General features: G+C 37.6%; 1 protein-coding gene across 2 annotated transcripts; it reads left to right on the forward strand.

The window, feature by feature from the left end:
* The first annotated feature begins 3,160 nt into the window (after positions 1-3,160).
* LOC139949912 (epoxide hydrolase 1-like) lies at positions 3,161-13,006 on the forward strand. Of its 2 annotated transcripts, none has more exons than XM_071948481.1 (9): positions 3,161-3,312; positions 5,944-6,190; positions 6,543-6,654; positions 7,035-7,206; positions 7,608-7,722; positions 9,169-9,298; positions 10,218-10,414; positions 10,717-10,942; positions 11,394-13,006. In XM_071948481.1, the coding sequence occupies exons 2-9, from the start codon at positions 5,989-5,991 to the stop codon at positions 11,611-11,613; spliced, it is 1,374 nt and encodes a 457-aa protein (XP_071804582.1). In that variant the 5' UTR covers positions 3,161-3,312; positions 5,944-5,988; the 3' UTR covers positions 11,614-13,006. The 2 variants fall into 2 exon arrangements, with proteins under 2 accessions (XP_071804582.1, XP_071804583.1); XM_071948482.1 differs by having other exon boundaries at positions 3,170-3,321.
* Positions 13,007-16,215: the final 3,209 nt, after the last annotated feature.

The following is a 16,215-nucleotide window of genomic DNA, read 5'->3' on the forward strand; positions in this document are numbered from 1 at the left end:
CGACCCCGCGGTGATCATTTTTGGTGAGCCTCCGACAAGAGCTAGCTAACCGAACAATCACTCACCCTCTCGTGGTGACGTCGGCCCTGGATTCCGGAATGATCAAAGCTATTCAAATGTATCGGGGGCAGGCCTGGGGGTCGACCCAGGGAAGCTAATCGAACGCACCCTATAAGAACGCGCAACAATGTTGATCGCATGGTCCCCGCACGGTCCCGTTCGACCGTTCAAACCGCCCGACCCAAGTATTTTTGTAATGACCTTTTGAATGCTCTTTTCAGCTGACATTTTTTTGCAAAGTTTATAGGTTTTGAAAGATGTTTAAAAAAAGTTTTGATCTATGTTGGAAAAAAGAGAACAAATCTTCAAAATGTTTACTTTTTTGAGCTAGTTTTGTGTTCCTCACCTGCATGGTGCTGTTGCCAACGTGTTTAAAAAGTTGCCACTCTGCCAACGCGTAGCTTCTTAGTTGGTTTGCGATAACAAACTTTATCCAATTTGTGAAACTACCTGACTGATTACGGGTTGGATAAACATTGATTTGAGGTTATTACCGTGACGCAAAAACAACTTTTATGCATCGATGTAAAACATAAAAAAACATAACGCTATTACAACATCGCAGACTAATATTGGATCAATATTGGTTTTATCCAACGTTGCAGGCCTACATACTTCAAAAACATTACATTGACACAACGTTTGCAGACTGATGTTGAATCAACATTTATTCTTGGTTGTTATTATCCCGATGCAAAAACAATCTTTATCCAACGTTGTACTTACGACCAAAACATTACGTTGATACAACGTTAGCAGACTAATGTTGGATCTACGTCGATTTTTGGTTGTTATTATCCCGACGCAAAAACAACCTTTATCCAACGTTGTACTTACGTCAAAAACATTACATTGCTACAACGTTGGCAGACTGATGTTGGATCAACGTTGAGTTTTGGTTTATATTGTCGCAACCTTTATTCAACGTTTATGCAACGTCATAGAACAACCTAAAATCAACGTCGCAAATGTGACGTTGAAACAACGTTGCTTTATGGTACTTCAACGTTAACGCCAAATCAACCAATATCATACGTTGAAATAACGTTGTGTGCCCACTGGGAGGCCTATTATCGGCCTTCACTGAATGTCATCCATAGGAGTTAAATTTGTTTGACAAAACAAAACGTCAATCAAACCCTCTGTTTTAGTGATTGTGATGATTTCCATGTCAATTTGACCTTGTCAACAACACTATTAAAACAAGTTAAGTGTTAAAATCCATAATGTTGTTGGATATATTATGTGGCCTCAATTAAGTTAATTCGGCCTTTTTGATCGGTCGTGATGACTTTTGAAATGTTTTTCATAAACCACTGCCGAACCATCTAACCCTGACATGTCTATAAACTCACGGGCAGGCACACACTGTGCTCTCTCATATGGGGCGCCGTTTGTCCATTAATTGTTTGACACTTTTAAGGCATGTTTTTACCATGGTTTACAGAAATTAGATGTAAACCATAGAAACTGTTGCCAAATCCTGTTATGGTTTACATACCAGTAAAGTATTTGTTGTGTATAAGTTTATGGTTTACAAACCATGAACATACAAAAAACATTTACAAATCGTGGTTCATAAACCAAGAAAATTTACGCATCTTAAAAACATGGTTAATAAACCATAAAAACTGAAGCATGGTTTACAAACCATGAACATACAAAAAACATTTACAAATCGTGGTTCATAAACCAAGAAAATTTGCGCATCTTAAAAACATGGTTAATAAACCATAAAAACTGAAGCATCAAATTCATGGTTTACAAATCATGGTTTATAAACCATGAAAATTGAGACATCTAAAATACATGGTTTATAAACCATGAAAATTTACACATCTCAAACACGTTGTTTGTAAACCATAAAAAAATGTGCACTTACAAATTATGGTTTATAAATCATAAAAAATGTGCATTCACAAATCACGGTTTATACACCATAAAAAAATGTGCACTCACAAATCATGGTTTACAAACCATAAAATATGTGCACACGTTTATGGTTTGTAAACCATGATTTCTAAGTGCACGTTTTTTATGGTTTATAAACCATGATTTGTGAGTGCACACTTTTATGGTTTGTAAACCATGATTTCTGAGTGCACATATTTTATGGTTTGTAAACCATGATTTGTGAGTGCACATTTTTTTATGGTCTATAAACCATGATTTGTGAATGCACATTTTTTATGGTTTATAAACCATGATTTGTAAGTGCACATTTTTTTATGGTTTACAAACAACGTTTTTGAGATGTGTAAATTTTCATGGTTTATAAACCATGGTTTTTAAGAAGTCTCGATTTTCATGGTTTATAAACCATGTTTTTTAAGAAGTCTCGATTTTCATGGTTTATAAACCATGATCACAAACCATGATTTTATGGTTCTTTTTTTATGGTTTATTAACCATGATTTGTAAACCACGATTTTTATTCTTCAACTTTCATGGTTTGTAAACCATGATTTGTAAACCATGAATTTGATGCTTCAGTTTTTATGGTTTATTAACCATGTTTTTAAGATGCGTAAATTTTCTTGGTTTATGAACCACGATTTGTAAATATTTTTTGTATGTTCATGGTTTGTAAACCATAAACTTATACACAACCAATACTTTACTGGTATGTAAACCGTTAAAGGATTTGGCAACAGTTTGTATGGTTTACATCTAATTGCTGTAAACCATGGTAAGAACATGCCTTAAAAGTGTCAAACAATTAATGGACAAACGGCGCCCCATACTCTCACGGGGTCAGCTTTTTTCGAAAATGCGAGCGGCATGTGTAGTAGTGCTACACACATCGTATTGTGTGTATTGGAGTAATAGCGAAGGCCACTTCACTTTCGGCTGTGTGAAATCCAGCCATTGTAGCATATATCGAATTATAGTCAAATGCTGCGCTGAGTGGCAAAAAAATCTTTTGTTTGCCACCCATTCATGATATGATGACGAAATTGTTAAATAAACACAATGAGCGCAGCTGTTGAAATTCACTGGTGCAACTCCTACCTTCTAATACAAAAAATACACATGCTTCGGTTATCAGTTGGGCTAGATTTTGCTGGTAGATGTAAGCTGGCTGGGGGTCAAAGGTTCTTTGAAAGAAAAAATACTGAGTAGACTACAGTCGGTGTCCCGTAGAATCCCCAGTCATTGTGAATGGTGGTAGTCTCTAATGCACTGCACCCGGTGAGACCACACTACTGTCAAGCGTCTGTGAGCTCTCTTAAAAAAGCTGCCGATCAAAACGTGTGTGCGGTAGGGTTTTATTATACAATCTCTTGATTCACTCGTGGCCCCATAGTACTAGATGTAAAATTGTTATAATACTATTACTATTTAAGTAGCATAATTTTTAGGAATAGGAACGATATTATACTAGGGGTCAATGGATGGATATGGTATGTTCTTTTAGCGTATATAGCAACTGACTTAAGTTGAACGAACTTAAATATTCAAGGACAGGGCGCTTACATGTACCATGATGCGACACTTCTCATGAAGTTTCAATTGCCTCTTACTCGGGGGGATCCTAAGGAACACGTTTGCCTTGGATCGGATGAGTTGGTGTATAAAAAGCGTTTGTAACCGTTGGTTATGAAATGCATGGTTAAAAAATGTTGTAAAAGTAGAAAAAAAATGATCCACCGGTTGCTTCGAAACTGCGTGGTTTTCATTTTACTTTGCGAACTAACACGGTCGGCCATTTATGGGAGTCAAAAATTTGACTACCATAAATGGCCACTTATAGTCGACGAGGTTAAAGAAAAACCGTGCATTTTCGAGGCATGTTTGTGTGGATCATTGTTTTCTACTTTTATGACATCTTTCTCACTTCATTTCAGGTCAATAATACGTTTATTCCATATTATTTTTGTTGAAAAAAAAAAACAATTGTGAGAATTTTACTATCCATATGCATTTTAACACAAACAGTTACTGATACGCTTGTCAAAGACCAACTCGAATAATCCAGGGACGTATTAAGGGTGCTTGATTGGTGGAATGCACAAAGGCAAAGTGCTACCATAACTATTATTTGGAGAACTGTGCTGAAGACAAGACAACTGGAACTTTAAAAAATTGGTGATTTTAAGCCAGTTTCTTCTTCCGGGTCAACTTGAGCCGAAACGAGTCAACAAAACAGGACTCGGAATCCGGGTCAAATGTAACCCAAGTGTTTTTCGTGTGTATGTCTGCCTATAACGACATATGCAATCATGTGATGATTGGTACAGCAAGGCTATGTTCTTTTTTGTCCTGACCAGCGAGGGATTGTATGGTGTGAGAACTATAAGGTCCCGACAATGTGTACTTAGTTTGTGTGTAAAGTAAACGAAAACACAGATAGCATTCTCTCTTGCTTGTTTTCATTGTGTCTGGTTTTTTTGCATGATCATCAGACAGCAAATAACACATTTTACAGAAAACGATCTTTGAGTTGGAAGTTATTTACAGACATCTATTTGAATAGGTCTTGCTTATGTCGCATGATGCGTTTAAAGGTAAAAACAAATTGCGGAGGAAATGTTAGTTGTAATTAGGCTATAAAATCAATTCATTCTTAGGTTTAGAGATCATTTTAAACTTTAGGTATTCAAACAAACTATCTATGGTTGTAACATTTTATGCCAAAATTGAATTGTATAACATTTCTGAATCTACAAAAATACAAATCTACAAATCGACCTAATGTAGAGTCTTCCTCTTGGCCTTTGATCAAGAAAGACCCCGCTATGGTCGAAACGACAGGTCATTTAATACTGTTTATAAACGCCAGGTCATTTAATACTGTTTATAAACGCCAGGTCATTTAATACTGTTTATAAACGCCAGGTCATTTAATACTGTTTATAAACGCCAGGTCATTTAATACTGTTTATAAACGCCAGGTCATTTAATACTGTTTATAAACGCCAGGTCATTTAATACTGTTTATAAACGCCAGGTCATTTAATACTGTTTATAAACGCCAGGTCATTTAATACTGTTTATAAACGCCAGGTCATTTAATACTGTTTATAAACGCCAGGTCATTTAATACTGTTTATAAACGCCAGGTCATTTAATATTGTTTATAACATCGGGCCTTTATTGGTAAGCAGTCAGCTATTATTCGATTTTCTTCACTTCTGAAATTCTTAATGACTTTAACATCTTTTGACACAATGGGCGCTACCGTGATTTTATCAAATCTCCTTCATATCATCAACAAAGATGGACTGCGATAATGATTTAATTATTAATTTATTGAGTGGTTTTGTGATTTATGAATCCACTGTTCCCCACCCCTATAGGACCAATGAAACATGACAAACGTCGACAATAAAAGAGATAACAAACTAAATGTCTATAAATTTTAGCCAAACAGTATTGTACCTCAAAGTTATATTGAACTAATTAGGGAGTTATAACTTTAAATGAATACAAAACATTACGTCCAAGTTCGTTATATATGTTAAAAAGTTTTGGGGCTAAGACACTGGACACGTTTGGTAATTGTCAAAGACCAGTCTTCTCACTTGGTCTCAACAAATGCACAAAATAACAAACCTGTGAAAAATTGAGCTCAATTGGTCGTTGAAGTTGCGAGATGATAAAGAAAGAAAAAAACACACTTGTCACACGAAGTTGCGTGCTTTCAGATGCTTGATTTCGAGACCTCAAAATCTAATTCTGAGGTATCGGAATCAAATTCGTGGAAATTACTTCTTTCTCGAAAAATACGTTACTTCAGAGGGAGCCGTTTCTCACAATGTTTTATACTATCAACAGCTCCCCATCTTTACCAAGTAAGGTTTTGTGCTAATAACTATTTTGAGTAATTACCAATAGTGTACACTGCCTTTAAGTGATATTTTATTTTTTATAATACTTCAGATCTGTTTTGGTTTGGAAAGATAGTCTTCCACAACAACAACGACAATGGGATGGAAATTAGCAGTCAGTGCTCTACTGATTGGTGTATTAGTTGCCTACATGAGTGGCATCTTCAGCTCACCACCAAGTCCCCCTGAGATAGGGGATGGGTGGTGGGGACGAGGTGAAAGACCAAAGACCAAAGAGGATACATCCATCAGAAAGTTCAAGATCAATGTTACTGATGAAGACATGGACGATTTGAAAGGTGAGTTAGGGTCAAGTCACACTGCAGCGGTAACGAAAACTACGCACAGAGAACTCATTCTATTGGTTGAATTGCTCCGCACAGAATACGCACATCCACTCATTCAACCAATCGAGGGCGTGCATTTTTAACGTTCTCATTTTTTGTTCTCGTTTTTGTTCTCGTTTTTGTTCTCGTTATCGGGGCCTGTGTGACCGGGCCTTTATAATGATGAACAATCTATGCTTTGTACTGTATCGAGCTCATCTTGGCATATGTTTTAGTAGAGCAAAATAATTACCTGACGTTTCGACCCTGGCAGATCTTTCTTTTTACCTCAAACTGTTTCTGTTGCCCTTCTATCCTTATTCAGATCGTTTGAGAAAGACCCGATGGTTTGAGAGTGTTGAAGAAACCAAGTTTCATTTTGGTATCAAACCAGAATACATGAAGTCAATCCAGGAATACTGGCTCAACGAATACGAGTAAGTTTAATATCTTCAATCAATCAAGAACAGTTATTTATAAGCCGTAGATTGAAAACCTCTTCCGTATGACAATGGTATAAGCCTGGGAGGCCTTTACCCCTCCCCCACCCCCTCCCCTTATGCATTATTGTTCATGTAATTCTGCTGCTGGCAGCGAATTGAATAGAATTTTAATAAACCATTGGATTGAATTGAATTATGTTGGGATACACCAAGTGTATACTGGTCTTTGACAATTATTACCAAAGGTGTCCAGTGATAACAAGACAAGTAGTACTTGCACCTTGTTGGCATACAGGGGGAAATCAATTCTCGCTCAAAAACATGGTATAAGACACAATTTAAATAACTTAATTGTTCTATTTTCAAACAAACAGTTGGCGTAAACAAGAGAAGGTTCTGAACAAGTATCCACAGTTTAAGACAAATATTGAAGGAATTGATATCCACTTTGTACGAGCCACACCCAGTAAGCTGAAACCTGGACAGAAAGCAAAACCCATACTGATGGTGCATGGATGGCCAGGATCATTCTACGAGTTCAGTAAAGTATGTTGCTCATCGTTTCTAATCAGATATGTATTTTACGACCACAGAGTGTGCATATTTCGCGTAAAATCGTTAAGTTTTAACGTAATTTCACGCCCAACATGCAGATTCACAAGTGTTTGTTTTAAAACAGCATCATCTGTCAAAATTAGTTCTTAGAAACATTCTAAATAAAATCTTTCGGCAAATCATTGACACATGATTAAAAACAGCATATTGTTTATTTTTGTATACTATTTGACTTGTAAGTATAATGGTCGAAGTAGTCGAAATAAATGAGACGCCGCCACCAATTCACCACAACGAGGGCGCCCTTGCAATCAATCTCCGTTACACGTCACATCACTGGGATTCTTGTTATATGTTATTGTGTATCATTCTTGTATTTTGTTGCATCTTAGATCATTCCAATGTTAATCGACCCGACTAATCATGGTGGAACGGATGCGGACGTATTTGAAGTCATCTGCCCGTCTCTTCCCGGTTATGGCTTCTCTGAGGCTGCGCATAAGAAAGGTTCAATGTTGCATCTTATCTGGTCTCAGTTATTTAAAGGGAACGCAGGATTGGGCAATTTATAAGTTTAATATAAATACTTACATGCTTCGAAAAAATGTGGCTTTCCTTTTATATACTTTGTAAAGTAACACGAAGTCACTTGATAGGGCTAACACTGCTCCCCGAAATGGCGGACCGTGTTTTCAGCCGTGTACGGAACGGCGACATCGGCTACAGCTACGTCTAGATCGTGCGTGTTTGCCTAAAACTAACACTGGCAGATGCGCAAGATCTATAGCTGTCGCTCTAAGCCGAAGTCATTCTGCACACGACCTAAGTCACAAGTAAGAAGAGAATGACTTTAATTCGACCATACCAACTGTGTGGATCATAAATTAAATTCTACTTTAAAAAAAAGACCTTTCCAACCATTAATTCACCAGCGTGTTGTTATCATCACTGTAACGTGTCCCTTTAAAATCTATTAGACGCTTTATATAAGCCATCTGAGACAAATTTATTTATTCCAATTCTCGGTAATAATGGAAATGCAAATGCCATTTGAATATTGTTATGTAATGTGCCCTATAGACGATGTGACCTGTGTTTACATTCAAACCGCCCTCTGTTAACAAAACACTGCATACGTCATGTTTCGCCGGGCACTGAGTTGCGTAGTCATAGTAAGACTGCATACACTTTCTAGCTGGCTGCCAAAACACAAAGGTTTTGCCCGGCGGTATGCGCGCGAATCATGTTATGGTTTTCGTGTGACTTTAGAGGTCACATCGTCTATAGGATTATCAGTTCTCGTTGATGGGTGGTTTGTAGATAGCTTTTTGATAAGGGAAATATCCAAAACGGGAATATTGTTTGTGTCATTCAGACCTAATTCATCAAACAAGTTATTTCAAATTGATTTGTCTTAACGATCCCATTCCTCTAAAACCAGCTAAAGAGATCCAGAGACTTCAATAAAGGGGGTATAGCCTACTATATATACACTGCATCTTATGAAGCACCAAATTTTGCAATGCACAGAAGTATATGGAATAGATTTCCATGTTTTTATCTGCTTAGATTTATGACTTGGGATTCAACGAGGACAAAATTAGTAGAATTGTTTGAACCAACAACCTCAGTTTTACTTGCGGCGTCATACCAACTGAGCTATCTACCCCCTTTGTTGGCGCGGTCTCTGTTGTCTGTCGCTGTTCTGCGTCCCTGTGCAGTTGATTTTCTGATATCTGCCCTGGGGTGGATTTCACAAAGGTAGTCCTAACTTAGGACTAGTCCTAGGCAATGCTAAGAGATAGGACCAGTCCTAAGTTAGGACCAGTAACTCATCCTAACTAAGGACTGGTCCTATCACTTAGTATTGCCTAGGACTAGTCCTAAGTTAGGACTACCTTTGTGAAATCGACCCCAGATTTAAAGAGTTTTATTTTATATGTTGCACATTAGGTCTGAACGCGAAGGAAATAGGACGTATATTCCACAAGTTGATGACTCGATTGGAGTTTGACAATTACTACATTCAAGGAGGTGACTGGGGCGGTCTTATTGTTGACCTGATGGCTGGTATGTTTCCAAGGTAACGAGTAAACAAATACTTATCTAGTTCAAGTTATGTTGGTTAAGTCATGTGAGTGTGGGTTCGAATCCCGATCCTACTGTCCCGGCCGTTGCTCTCGACCAATAGGAATGAAGAAACTGTCTTATAAGCACAGGTGCAAGCTCGCGTGTCACGCCCATGTTTCAACACTTTTTACTGGTCATTATCAAAGGTTTAAACACCCCCACGTGACGGGCTCTCCACCAATAGGAATGGCAAAACTGTCTTAGGTATTTATGAATAATACTTAAACAAAACAGCCGTGTTAGATAAAACACTCCAGGGAATGTGCAAAAACTATAGGGTGTTTCATTGAATCTTCTTGGTATATTTAATTATTGACAACACCAACATGGAATTATTTATTCCCGTTACTGTAATTATCGTTGGTGAAATTAACACCATGTCGATGTTGTCACATATTATCAATTTAACACCCCATTTTTGCAGTGTGGTAGCATTAACTGCTCCTTTCGGTGCAACAACTACTTCATTAGATGCAATGAAGGGGACAAGCCAAGTCCATTATTATACAAGAAAGTAACGGGTGAACGAATCCGATTAACAAGAGAGGTGACAATGTTGAAGAAAAAAACCCAGAACAAATGTTGACCAGTGTGAAATTAAGATGGACTAGTGAAAAACTTATTGCCCCAATTTCATAAAGGACTACTTGATGTAAGCACAAACTGTGCTTACAAGAATTACCATCCAAACTGTACATTTTGTTACTGGTATCCTGCTCATTTCTGCTAAGCAGAACATTCTTAAGCAACATTTCCAGCTTAAGCAGCTCTATGAAATTGGGCCTGGTCCTGCTGGCTAGTAATACACTAAGGACGTTAAAGTCAAACCTTAATGATGAGTGTTTTGTTTCATTTCTTTCTTTTATTAATAGTCATATCCGAGGAATGCATAGTAACTTCATCACAGTGCAGCCGAGTTTGAGTCAGATGATTCTAGGCAAGATATTTCCCTCTATCGTGCTAGATGATGAAGCATACGCAAGGGCTTTGCCAAGTTTTGAAAGTCTTGGTTTTTGGTTGCAGGAGACGGGATACATGCATATCCAGGCCACCAAACCTGATACTGTTGGTAAGAAGTTTAAACCATTCAAAATTTAATTTTGGTTTTACTATAACGGTCGGCCATTTATGGGAGTCAAAATTTTGACTTCCATAAATGGCCGACCGTGTTATATGACGAGGTAAAAAGAACACCACGCAATTTCAAGGCATATTTGTGTAGATCATTGTATTCTACTTTTACGTCATCTTTCTAACCATGCACTTTATAACAAACGGTCACAAAACGCTTTTCAAAGACCAACTCGACCGATCCAAGGCAACGTGTTCCTTTAAATCATTCACACAGTTTTAACATTGACCTATATTCAGGACACGCCCTCACCGACTCCCCAGTTGGCCTCGCTGCTTACATCATTGAGAAGTTTTCTGTTTGGACCAATTACGATTGGATTGACTTAGACGACGGTGGACTGGATGGCTATTGGTCCAAAGATGATCTGCTAAATAACGTCATGATCTATTGGGTGTCAGGATGCATTACGTCATCATTGCGTCTGTACAAAGAGACCATTTCCAAGTCTTTTGAATTGGCCAAGTGAGTTGATATGATTTTTTAAAAGGAATTAAACAAAATACATCAATAAATAGTTTACTGCATGATGGGGGCTGTGTCGTCATGGTCAAAGCAGGCTTTTGGTTGTATAAGGATTAATATGTACTCCCTTCACATACCATAATAACAATAAAAAAGGCCGATTGTGAGACTTCTGAACGCTAGGTGGCAGCAGACTTACTAGGTAAACTGTCATTGTATGAGTAATTCTGAGCATGTACACATCCAAGAACAATGGATTAACATGGAAAGTCTGCTGCCACCTAGCGTCCCAAACATCTACCGTTCAGCTTCTGATAGTTCGGGGTGTTTATAAGATGGAGTTTACATTTGCATGGAAGACCGTAGCTCAGATTATTTATTGAGTCTGATAGGCTGTAATCGATGTAGACTAAAATGGAAATAATGTTCTTATACTTTTATTTATTTGCAGTTTCATAAACACAGTTCCCGTTGGTTTAGCGGATATACCCAATGAGTTGGGTAGATGTCAGCGTAATTGGGCGGCAACTCACTACACTGATATCGTTTCGTATAAGACGTACGTTCGAGGTGGTCACTTTACTGCCCTGGAGGTGCCGGAACTACTTGCCGAAGACATCCGGCAGTTTGTTCAGCAAGTGGAGATGCGTCCGCCGAAACAGACAGAGTAGCAAGGCCAATAGTACTTCACGTGAAATTAGTTTAGTTTGCTTTCACATTGTACTGAGCAAGGTTGCTGTAATTGAATAACAAATAATGTAATGCTCACTAGACATTGGAGTGTGAAACTTTTCAGTGACCAATACAAGTATCACTATTGATTTAATTGAAGTTGAATATTTCTGCTATAGGTATGGATCCCGTGTGACTTTCATTCAATCTAGCATACCTTGCTGAACGATGGTCACAGTTTTCACTCCCTAAAAGGCGGCGTACACCCGCATGTATAAGGTATTTGCGTACATATGCAAAACACATCATTTCCAACGGTAGTCAGAATTTCCGCCAGTCTTTGGGGCACAGGAGGCGGATGCATTTATTTATGTTGAACTAGTGGTAGCAATGGTGGTGGCGGTATGAGGGGCGGCGGAAGAGCGAGTAAACACAACCAATCAATTGCCAAGTCATCTATGACCAATCTATTGACTGCTAAACATACACTAAGGCGTACACCATTTCAATTACATCATCAATTCAGTTCAAGATCTTCCTTCCATTCTTAAACGTTTCTATCTTAACATGTTTAACCACGGGGTTGGGCTAAAATTATCAATAAGTAAATCCACTTAGCCCCCCCCCCCACATTTACCAATAATTGGGCTGTACGTGTAGTTCTGCAATTGAATTATATATTACAGTGCAAAGTTCATTGTTCATTATTTAGAACTGGGCGTACGCCAAGTGGAGTAATTAGTAACCATGTGACATTTATCAGATGGCGGCCTGCTGCACACTCATGGACGTTATGTTTAGGTTTCCGTACGTCCCTTACGTTTACGTTATGGTACAGAACAACTGAGACGAAAGCTGTTTTCTTGACATGTTTCAACTCATGCCTCAAAAACTGCAGTACCTCGGCAAGTAGTATTTAAAGGGAAACATTCGACCACCACTATCTTCAAACCGCGTAAGTTTAATGTAAATCTGTGGACATTGTGTTTTGTGTCATACAAAAAGTACCCGCAGCCTTTAATGGAAGAATGTAAGATTTGTAATTTTATGATGATTGCACCTTCAGTTTTAATCCACTTTCTTTCTCTTTTTTTTTATGGGAGGGAACACGACGCTTGTTCGTCTGATACTTTCTTTATAAAACGGCAATTCTCATAAAAAGTCATGACTGAAGTAAATTTAGTTTCTTTCTAGAATTTCCTGCTACATTGAAGGATACTCTATTTTAACATTGTCAATTTATGTTGAGACTCATCTGCACAGTTTCAGGTGGAGAGAATATTTCTATATATTAATGACAGTAAATTGGATGTAAAATTATTTTCTACATATTTGGACCAAACAAAACTTTTTGATTTTTAAAAGATAAAAATAAAAGAACATTACTCTGAATATCTATTGGTTTTGTTTGTGTTATAAGTCAACAACATGGGCGCTTTAATATGGTACGTAGAAAGATGGATCGAGTCCCAATGGAAATATAGTTTGAATACTTTAGATCAGTAGAAAAGGTTGAATATCAACTGAATAATTGATAATTGGGCACAACGCGTCAATCAATTGATCATCCCAGCTTGAGGGCAGTGGAAACTATAGGTAAATACTCTAAATAATTTTTAGCATAAAACCTTACGTGGTAACGAGTAATGGGAAGTAACGTAGTTTTCCGGAATGAAGTAATATTCCAGGAATTTGATTTCGAGACCTCTGAATCTGAAAGCACACCCGTGTGACAAGGGTATTTTTGTTCTTCCATTATTACCTCGTAACTTCGACGACCAATCGAGTTAAAATTTTCACGGGTGTCATATATTATTTTATGCATATGAGATACACCAAGTGAGAAGACTGGTCTTTGACAATTACCTATAGTGCCCATAACAGTGTCTTTAAATCTTCAGCGGCCCCTTGTATTTTGTGTAGTGTTGCTCCACAACATGACAATATTAAAAGAACCGCTTATGTAAACTGCACTGGGGAGCTGTTGATGTAGAACATTGTTATAGGATCGACCTCTTTAAAGGAGTTTAGCTTCAGAGAAAGAGGGAATTGTTCAACACAAACTCAAATTATTTTCGAAAGACAAAAGTGCGGCAATTAAAATAAGTCGGTGACACACGTCGAGTTTATTTATAATAATAGTTTTGCAGCACTTTAAGCATTTCAAAATGACAACGCTGGAAAACCATTGCTAAAGAATAATGTATTACATTAACTTGCTTAGTCACTATGTACAACTTGCATTTGAATTCCTCGGGTGCTATCCAATGGATTGGGGGGGGGGGCAAGCCTTTGCATAGCAACCATCAGATGAACAAACCCTGCATGGTACTACTGTGCCATACATATCCATTCAAAATGGTGTGTGGGTGTTCACCTCTTCCGTAAAACGCAAAAGCTTGCCCGTAGTCCTGTGTCATAGCAACTGTCTTGATAATCTGAGGAATTCAAATTTGAGTGGTTACTTGTGACCAAGCACGTCCTTGTATCAGACAGACAATATTTAAAGACCCTGGACACCTCTGGTAATTGTCAAAGACTAGTATTCTCACTTGGTGCATCTCAACATGCACAAAATAACAAACCTGGGAAAATTTGAACTCAATTGATTGTTGGGAGATAGTAAATTAAGAAAAACACCCTTGTTAACACGAAGTTGTGTGCTTTCAGATGCTTGATTTCGGGACCTAATAATCTAATTCTGTGATCTCGAAATCAAATTCAAATAAAATTATTTTAATGGAAAATTACTTCTTTATCCAAAACTACGTAACTTTAGAGGGAGCAATTTCTCACAATGTTTGATACTATGCTCTCCATTGCTTGTTACCAAGTAAGCTTTCATGCTTACAATTATTTTGATTATTTAGTGTCCATACAGTGCCTTTAAATATAACTCCCAAAATGACGTGTACGTGATCTTCGCAATATTGAGCTTACGATTGAGGTCGCCCATTTATGTAGCAGAGCTTTAATTCCCCTCATTGGTATTTTTCAAGGCAATACATGTACATCTGTTTTAAAGTCATCAAGCGGGGTACCATGAGATTACCAAAGATCAGTTACAAACGCTTAATTTCAAGTTGCTTACAAACGTGGCTTCCCAGACCAAGTTGGTAAGTTTTCATAGGTAGATAACCTCGACTCATAATACTCACTAAATATAAAGACCACATCAGCCTAGTCCTTGCATTGGCTGCCCATTGAATCTCGTATCATTATTTAAAATATTGTTGTTTGTCTTTCACTGTGTCCACGGTTCCGCACCTGAATATAATATCAGTCTCATTCAGCGCTATGTTCCCTCCAGGCGTCTTCGTTCTTTGGATTCCGGCTTATTTGCTGTGCCCAAAACGTGCACTAACTGGGGGGACAAGTCCTTTGCGCACGCTGGACCATTCCTGTGGAATCAGTTGCCAAAACACATTCGGGATAGTGGCACCGTGGACACTTTTAAAGACAAATTGAAATTTCATTTGTTTCAAACAGCTTTTCAGTAGTTTATTTCTTTTGTTTTCCCAATGTTCCCTCTTCCCTGTGTTGATTTGTTTCTGTTTTCTTCTTTTCATGCGCTTTGAGCACCTTTTTAGGTGGATACATGCGCAATATAAATTGTCCTTTTTATTATTATTATTATTATACGACCGAGGGGCTTCTATAAACCACGTTTCAGTAATAATATCAGTATGTATTTGTTATACTTTCTGTGAATGGTTCATTGAAAGTACAAACTCTAGTCATGTATAATTTATGTGACAACAGGAAAAATCCTTGGATATTTTTTTTCTTTTTCCACTTTGTTGTGAACGTCAATTTGGTTAATGGTTCTTTTGACTAATTTGGTTAATGGTTCTTTTGACTGTTCAGTTGACGAAACCCACTTTAAGGGAACATTACAAAATTGGTTTTTGCTAATAAAACAGTTGCTGGCAGTGATCACTTTATGTAATCCACCATAATATACAAAAACTGACAAACTTGTAGAAGTTTGAGATCGATCGGCCATCTGGGTCACGAGAGAAAAGTGAAGAACCGATTACAAGTTTTGCATTGCATCGATGCCAAAATAAAATGAATAAAACGCTCACTGAGCGATTAACTCCGAACGCGAAGTTAGATTATTTATTTCTCATAAAAAATGACATTTCAGACAGAAATATTTCAAGGGATGTTTTCAACTATCATAATCACTAGACCATGGAGGAATAAATTATTCCTAATTATTCTAATTTATTCCTCCATGATTAGACCGTATAACTTTTACGTAAATCTGTGATCTTCACAATTTTTGTTTCTTACCAATTCTGTAACGTTCCTTTAAAATTAAACCAATAATACAGGTTTCTTGCTGTAGAGCACCTGTCCAATCTTTTCACTGTGCTTTACTCAGCGTAGACCCATTTCTATAATTGGTGCTGAAAATGGGGCACAATGCTACTGTAGTCAATTCCTTGCTACCAGAATTAATTATGCCAAAGTATGTGGCCAGGTGTACGGTTTTTTTTTGTTCTCACTTCTTTTATTCTCACTGATGCATGACATAGATAACTTCACAGCCGCTTGACGATCAGCTCTTGTCCAACACGTACAACTGTATTCAT

This window comes from Asterias amurensis, chromosome 17 (genome assembly GCF_032118995.1).
Source record: "Asterias amurensis chromosome 17, ASM3211899v1".
NCBI lineage: Eukaryota > Metazoa > Echinodermata > Asteroidea > Forcipulatida > Asteriidae > Asterias > Asterias amurensis.

Bases quoted from the DNA above. Each gene is read 5' to 3' on its own strand.
- LOC139949912 (XM_071948481.1), top strand. From the start codon at position 5,989: ATGGGATGGAAATTAGCAGTCAGTGCTCTACTGATTGGTGTATTAGTT. The intron at 6,655-7,034 runs GTAAGTTTAATA...TCAAACAAACAG, and splicing joins TACTGGCTCAACGAATACGA to TTGGCGTAAACAAGAGAAGG. The intron at 7,723-9,168 runs GTTCAATGTTGC...GTTGCACATTAG, and splicing joins TGAGGCTGCGCATAAGAAAG to GTCTGAACGCGAAGGAAATA.